At 32.1% G+C, this 8,036-nt stretch overlaps 1 protein-coding gene across 1 annotated transcript; it reads right to left on the bottom strand.

The window, feature by feature from the left end:
* Positions 1–2,016: 2,016 nt before the first annotated feature.
* LOC125867768 (protein trichome birefringence-like 2) lies at positions 2,017–6,216 on the bottom strand. Its single transcript, XM_049548345.1, has 5 exons — positions 5,207–6,216; positions 4,545–4,737; positions 4,273–4,463; positions 4,024–4,182; positions 2,017–2,561 (listed from the first exon to the last, which is right to left on the bottom strand). The coding sequence occupies exons 1-5, from the start codon at positions 6,031–6,033 to the stop codon at positions 2,219–2,221; spliced, it is 1,713 nt and encodes a 570-aa protein (XP_049404302.1). The 5' UTR covers positions 6,034–6,216; the 3' UTR covers positions 2,017–2,218.
* Between the last annotated feature and the right edge of the window lie 1,820 nt (positions 6,217–8,036).

The following is an 8,036-nucleotide window of genomic DNA, read 5'->3' on the forward strand; positions in this document are numbered from 1 at the left end:
TAATGATTGATAGTAGGGTTATATTAGTCAAATTGCACCTTATATTAAATTTTTCTTAAGAATTGTGCATGATCTTACCCTGATAAACAATAGTGGACGGAGGCAGTATAGTAAATGTTGAATTTAACTAGTTGTATATTTACTTTTTCAAATTCTGAACGCTCTTAATGAAAATCCTAACTCCGCCACTATTATTAATCATATGGCATTAAAAAAGCTTTTGTGAACCACTAACACTTCATGATGAAATCTAAAGAGATTTGTGTGGGGTGCAATAGTGAAAAAGAAAAAGGTAAAGCATAATATATAGTAGTGGTTTATGATGTAATGATTTGTTGAGTTCTTCTATTTAAGGCCACAATCTATTGGCTAACTTACCACTAGCTTTGTCTCAACAGCCTATTGGATAAAATTAAAGCAAATAACACTATTTAGTTTCAAGAGTACCCTTCTTGAAACTTATAGATTATTAAGTGAGAAAAAAAAATGCAGTGGGATGAAGCAATCCATGGGTTTTAAGAAAAGATAGGCAACTTGGAGTGAAGGAGGACTTTTAAATGCCCTCCTCTATTATGTTGCTCAGATTTGTTCAAAAATGTCGATAGATGCATGTTGGATTCTCCAAAATCAACGCGATTATGACAACATTTCTGAAGAGTCTGAGCAACATAACTGCTCCATATACAATTTCAAGTTTGCTCATACTTGACCCAACTTCTGTGTGGATATATGATGATAAAAATAGCAAAGGATGTTGGCAAAAGGATGGCAAACCGGCAAGTCACAAAACGGCAATTATGGACTCCGTTTTGGAGTCTTTCTTGGCTTTCAACTTAATGTTGTACCCTATAAATATATTATTATATTATCCACTCTTGTGTAATATTTGTGTTTTATTTGTAAGGTGTCACATGCAAGTGTGTATGTTCTAATTGATTCTAATGGATTTTGGTAAGATTGTTGTACATTCCTTCTCTAGTCCTATGTTGGAATATATATATTGTGTTTGTGCACCCTCGAAATGTGGTCTAGTAATTAATGAAGTGAAATGAAAGGAGAATCGTGAAATTTCAATTTTAAATTTAGTAGAGATAAAAATATAGTGATTTCTTCTTTAAGAAAAGTCACCCTAGGGATATCTTTTTCCTAATAAGTCCACTACAAGTGTTATTATATATTAATATGAAAGTGATTAAAAACTCATAAACTTTAAAATCTCAATTCATATGTGTACATTAAAATCCACTTGTATGATCATAACTTGAATATCATTTTGGATGGTTGTTACCTGTTGTGCTGTATTGTTAGTTTATATATTGTGTTTATGTTTTGATTGTTACTTAAATTTTATTGTATTGTAACGCATCGTTTAAATTCATCATTAGATAATGAAAAAAAAGTCTCATTTTTGTGTAACAACCGATTTGTGTGATCGCATCATTACCTTAATACTCTCTTCTAATTTTGTCTTACTTATTGTTTAATAATCTTATTTTATCATTACTCTACTTTATAATAGTAGCTCTACCATATACCCTATTTTTCTTGTAGGTTTATCTTTCGAATTGTTGAAACGCAGCATTATGTAACAACAGAGAACGATACAATCTATCCAAATATTATATTCATTAAAGTAATACGGTATAGTACACCATACTACAATACAAATTATGAAATAGTATGTACCAACCGTCCAAACAGAGTGGTAATGAGGTATCCGTTCAGAGTTAATCAGAATTTGAAGAACAAGATATGCTAAAGCTATATAAATATGTAGGAATTAGGGAACAGGGGTTGCTCAATGATCAAACTTGGAAAAGGTCTAGCAAGTGTGTTCCAGAAAACATTTTTCTAGAGTCAAGGATCTATCAGAAACAACCTCTCTACGCCCCACCAAGATAGGGATAAAATCTACGTACACCTCTGGATTTAGTACTTCATTTGGAGACCTATAAACACATCAATGTAATAGCAGCACACTATACTCCATATTGTCCAATATTACAGAAAAGACGGTATTGTAAAATCAGGAAGCTTTATCATTTTTTTACTTTCCTCAATGGCAAAGGTTGTACAAATTTTACAGATCAACTTCCACCCAACTCCAAGACTGATCTAATACACAAGAATCTCCATATCGCTACCGTATTTTTTTTTATATTGACAAGTACCAAAAAACACAAAAGAATGACCAAAAAGAAAAAAGTCTAGTTCAAGTTCAGTTCTTCCAAGAGCCTTTTCTGCTTTTCAGGAGAGATGCATATAACAACTCGTTCCAAGTGTCCGGTACACCTGGTAGGCACCAATGACTGCAATCCTGAGAGTGTACTCCAGCCATTTGTTTTTCTACTGTCTTGTACTCCTTTCTGTATATCGACGGGTGACCATCTTTCCGGTAGTCTGTAAGCCTACTAATGTTCATATAAATGACAGGGGTCGTCATGTTATGAAGGACGTGATGTAGGACTTTCATCTTTGAAGGGTATTTTGCCAAATAAGCCTTCTTGAATATTGGTTCAGTTTCTTTATGGCACTGCCCGCCTGAGTTCCATGGACCTCCCCTTCATAAAAAGATAAGTTTGATTGCCGTTCCTCAATAGCGCCCAAAGGAGCAAGAGACAAATTTACTAACAGGGATGATCAAAACGCAAGATTATTTTAACATAAACCATAGCATTGCTAGTTTCTCTACGAGACAACACTATCACAGAGTACATGTAATGAAATAAAAGAATTTCCAAAAAATGTGATAGCTTATCTACTTTTGAAGGAATCAACATATATCATGACTAGTTGATAATTAAAGTGATTACTCTTCTGTATATTGATCAGGTTGCGTGAACACTTGGTTAACAGATTGTATTTAAAGGACAGCAAGTTTGCAGTGAGCAACCAACTTGACCATCTCACTAAACAGCATATACCTTTATACATCCACACAACAAGCCTACCAGACAACAGGAGTACATTCATTTTTAGAGATAACCTTCCCAGAGGTTTCCATTCCGCCCAAAAGGCACGCCTGTCATTCAAATGAGTTTTGTGTATTATGTTGATGTCTGAACATAAAGTAGGAGCTACGCTGTACCATAGTTGTATACGATCCATGTTATATCTGAAAATGATTAGGAGATCCCATAGATTGGTCACTGCAGTTACATCTTCCAAATTTACAGTCTTACGCCATAGAACTAGATAACCTGAACATTCAACTAATGATTAACCTACAATGCTACAACTAATTAGCAGTAAAATTACTATATTTTCCTATTTATATGATAATCCAAGACTAAAGGTTCTTTAAATCTCACACTTATACATACAAATCACTACCCAAACTACAAAGACCCGTGCAAAGAACAAAATCTAAAACAGCCACATTTATCCCAACGAGAACTAGCTAGTATCGCCTTATATGGATCCTTAGCTTGCATGGAATTCTGTTCTTTGCTAAAGTTCACATTGATACTAGTCTTTAGCCTCCGAACTTAAGGTGGTTCTGTTAAATGCTACACAGCATTTTCGTCCTTCATATATGGCGAATATTGTGCTGACCAGTAGCCTGGCAACTTCCCTAGTTCCACCCTAATGTTCACATGTACCGTCAATGAAGGACTAAATACATAGTTAATAGCGCACAAGGGTTTCATCCGAACTCTCTTTGTTGGAAAATTACAATGTATATACAAAGTCAAAATTATTAAAATTACTTTGTTTCATATATATAGTAGATGTTGAATCCTCTTAGTAAAAATCCTGGATCTGCCACCGAATACATGGCAGCAGCTCATAACTGAGACACATCGATCAATCCAAGCCCCAAATGCCAGTGAAGTATACAACCCCTGGCACTTGGGGAAAAGGATTACAATTTAACTTATTCATTCATACTTCCTAATAAGAGATTCCTTAAGAACACCTCAATACCAAAGAAACACAACATGTAAGTCACGAGAAGAGTTCCTGAATCATGATATCCCCATTAGAGTTGTAGCTAAATTAACATGTAACAAAGAATTGTACCTGAAGTGTGTGACCGAATATCCTCTAAAAATAACTTGAGTTCTGCTTCCACCAAAGTTCTGATCCACCCACCTTGCCCAAGTGGAAATCGCTCTCTTGTATGCCTCTAAAACCTTGAGCCTTCCATGCACATGATTACCTTCCTGGTAGTAGTCTTCCCTATAATCAACCAGGAGCACAAGTTTATAAATTTCAACTAACAATGACATGCAAGATCCAGCTTTTAGTGAAAGAAGTAAAGTGCCTAACCCTCTGGAGGTTTTCTCATGAGTCCACCAATGACCAGTGTTGAAAATTACAATATCAGCATCACTATACATTGAAGTCGTCTTGTCCATCAAATCTAATCTTAGCGTCTCAAAAGAACCATTTTTCCCTTTAAAAGTTGATTGTCTGACAAGAAACGGGGAACTAACAAAATCCACAGAACAGTTATAATCCTGCAACCAAGTCACAGCATGATAAATAACAAGGAAATTAGCAATTCTCAGGTCACAGAAGAAAGAGATTAAATAGCTTGCCTCAAATCTGAATGCATAGAAGCCCTTCTTTTTGAATTCATGCCTTCCTGATATCTCATAAACTCGCTTTTTGTCTCGAATACTGTGGCGAAGAATGCAAACAAGGGACTCCCACATGTTCCTATTCAATGAGTCCCCCACAAAAACAAGCTTTTGCCCTCTCAACCTCTCCAGAAAATCAGTTGCATTGAGGCTAGTGTGTGAGATGTAAATCAGTTAAATTGACCAATATAACTAAATATGCAACATAGACTATGTAAATCAAAAAAAATTCATTGGCAATGCGAATAATGTCAGTAAAGAAACACATTTAAAACGACTGGCATTACAGCATTTTACAAAGGCATCTGCTTGCATTTCATAGGTGTGCACTCAAACTTCACACAAGATATAGTCAAAAACTAACACCCTAAGAAACTTACAACCAATTGCAACATACTGGATCAACTGATTAGAAAATACATCGTACTTTTTGGAGTAGCATCGGAGTATAGATTTCTATGTTCTGTCTTACAAGGTAGTTCCATAACATTTGTTCTTTAAGTTCAATCCAAAAGTCAACATTGTAATATCACTTTATGCATTGAGGGTGTTACCAAAGACTAAATTGTAATTCATAGTCAAATTTCAAATATTGTGACTAGGAGCTTTAGTACTCGTACCTCGGTATGTCACATGCATATGGCTGCCATCTCCACTTGATATACTCATCATCTGGCCTCTTATTAAGGTGACAATCAAAATCTCTATCGATAATAGGGCAAGAACCCGGAGGATAATATGGCTTCGTGTCATCTCTAACCCATTCACCATCATATACATCACAATCCCCATAAAAATCCTTGTCACGTCTAATCAATAATTCTCCATCACTTTGAAACAACACACCATTCTTCTCCACAGATAAACCCCCTTTACCCTCACCCACTGCAACTTTTTTTCTATCACCACCACTTGATCCCACAACATCCTCAATATAAGTTGAGGTCACATTATACTTGGTGGAATCTTGGATACCCAAAACAGTTCCATTCCCATCAATTTCTGACCCATGGGTTTTCTTGACAATTCCTGATTCTTGAACAAGAAAGCTTTCATTTTTTACATTTTCAGAGAAATTGAGGACGTGGGTATTTCCTAAAATTTCCCCCTTTTCCCCCAAATTGGAAAATATTCCACTTTCATCAATTTTCTTGGTTTCTTGAACACTAAAGTTTCCATTTTCCACATTGTGTGAAGCTTTGGAACTCAAACTAACACTAGCATTAGAGAAAGAGAAAGGCCAAGAAATGAGGGTACTATTACTATTATTATTATCACTGTAACTAAAACCAGTAAAAACAGGGGTTACAAATGGAGATTTGAATGAATAATTCAACAATAGAATACAAACAAAAATGAAAGAAGCAGCAACACCCAAACCAAAGCCAGAAACAACTACCTTTCTTCTTGGAGAAGAATCAGAAAATGGAAGTTTCTTCAAGTCCATTCTAAATCTCAAAACCCCATCAATTGAAATAAAAAAAAACAATGATATTCTCTGTACTATACACCAATTTTTTAGTACAATATATGAACAAATTCTTTTGGCAATTACAATGGATATTCTTGAGAGATTTGGAAAAAGGCGAAAAAAAGAAGACAAAAGAAGTATTTTTTTTTTTTGTAGAAAGAAGTGTAGCAGTAAGAGTGTTGAAGATCTCTTTAAGATAACCGACACATTCTCTTTGACTTATGGGGGTTTGAATTAGATTTATTTACTATATACTCGTTCGTATATACTATCTAATCTATTTTATTTTGAGATATTGCTTTTTTTTAAAGAAATAATTTGATTTGTATATTTTAGGTAAATTAGTTAAGTTATCAATTTTATTACTCTCTTTATTTTATATATTACTGAATTTTTAAAATATTTTTATTGTTCAAAATAATAATTAAATTCTTCAAAATTCAAGATGAATGTTTGATATTCTTTTATATTTATCTTTTCATTTATTAAAGTTTTATATTTTTTAGGAGATATATTATACTACTTATAAATTTATATTTTTATGATTTTACTTAAATATTTTTTCTTAATATGTATGTATTGCCTCATAAATTCAATTAACAATAGAGGGAGTAGTTTATAAAAATTAAAGGTACAAAATCATATCCTCTAAAAAAAAAATTACCTTCAAGGAAAAAATTTGGACAAACAACAACTTTAAAGGAAGGATACACCCTCGTTCTATTTTATATGGTATTGTTTGACTTTGTACGGTACTTTAGAAAAAAATTTGACTTTTAAAACATATAGTATAAAATAATTTATATTTGTATGATTGTAAATTATCTTATTAAGGACAAAATAATTATAAAATTAAATTATTTCAACTTATAATAAAGTGATTATTTTTAAACATATTGAAGAAAAAAAGTGTCACATCAAATAAGATGAAAGATGTATTTGATTTTCATGGCTAACGCCACATATTTGCCAAAACTTTTCACAGGTTTCTTATTTAAGGGCATGTCATATTAAACAATTACAATAAAAAATATTATAATCAAATTATTTTTTTAAAAAAAATATTATTCAAGTTTAAAATAGTAATTAAAGATAAAATTGTGTTTGAATATGAAATAAAATTAAAATTATATGAGTAAAATTTGGAAGGTTTCTAAAATTTAATTTCAAACTTTGAAACTAAATCATTATAAAATATATTTGAATTTTGGAGATTTTCCCTTTTAACTAAATGATTGTTTTGCATTATGTTATGTAAAACGCATCCACCAATACTATCTTATTTTACACACGAAAAATGGTTATTTAAGGAACTTCGATCATTACCAAAAGGAAATTAATTGGAGGAAAATAAATGTTCAGGAAAAAAGGCAAAGTATGATAAGGTATATTTGGTACGTACGACGAAATAAGTAAGGATATTTTATGGAATTATAAGTTTTTTATTTTTTATGTGAGATAGTACCATCATTTTAATATATATGATCGGATGAAATAATCTCGAAATAAACTAATATTTTAAACAAATTATGAAAAAATTAAGTATAAATATTATTTTAAAATTATTATTGTAATCTCACGTATCAAACCCAACGACCTCTTAAAGTGGTTTGGGTTTTGGTCTTGAAAGGGCAAACTGAGGGTCGTTTGTTTCTGCGACGAAATATTCTAGGATTAAAATTGAAATTAAATTTATACTTTATTTGATTAGGTATGAATTAAATCCTTAACAAATTTATACTTTCAATAAAATAAAGTACAAATTTAGTTCCAATTTTAATTTTGAATGTTTTACTTTATTCCAACCAACTTGATATTATTATATCTCATTTCTTCAAATGATATAAAAATAGGAACGAAGTAACTCGACCAAGAGAAGAGGAATGAAGAATGAAATTTTATGACAGCAACACAATAAAGACAAATTTTATGAGGCTTCTGAAAAAACTATAATTTTGAAATAACTATGTTTATAACTT

Source organism: Solanum stenotomum, chromosome 6 (assembly GCF_019186545.1).
Source record: "Solanum stenotomum isolate F172 chromosome 6, ASM1918654v1, whole genome shotgun sequence".
NCBI lineage: Eukaryota > Viridiplantae > Streptophyta > Magnoliopsida > Solanales > Solanaceae > Solanum > Solanum stenotomum.

Coding starts and splice junctions, on each gene's coding strand:
- LOC125867768 (XM_049548345.1), bottom strand. CDS start 6,033: ATGGACTTGAAGAAACTTCCATTTTCTGATTCTTCTCCAAGAAGAAAG. Junction 4,738..5,206: donor TATGCATGTGACATACCGAG/GTACGAGTACTA, acceptor CTCACACACTAG/CCTCAATGCAACTGATTTTC. Junction 4,183..4,272: donor CATGAGAAAACCTCCAGAGG/GTTAGGCACTTT, acceptor GGTTGATTATAG/GGAAGACTACTACCAGGAAG.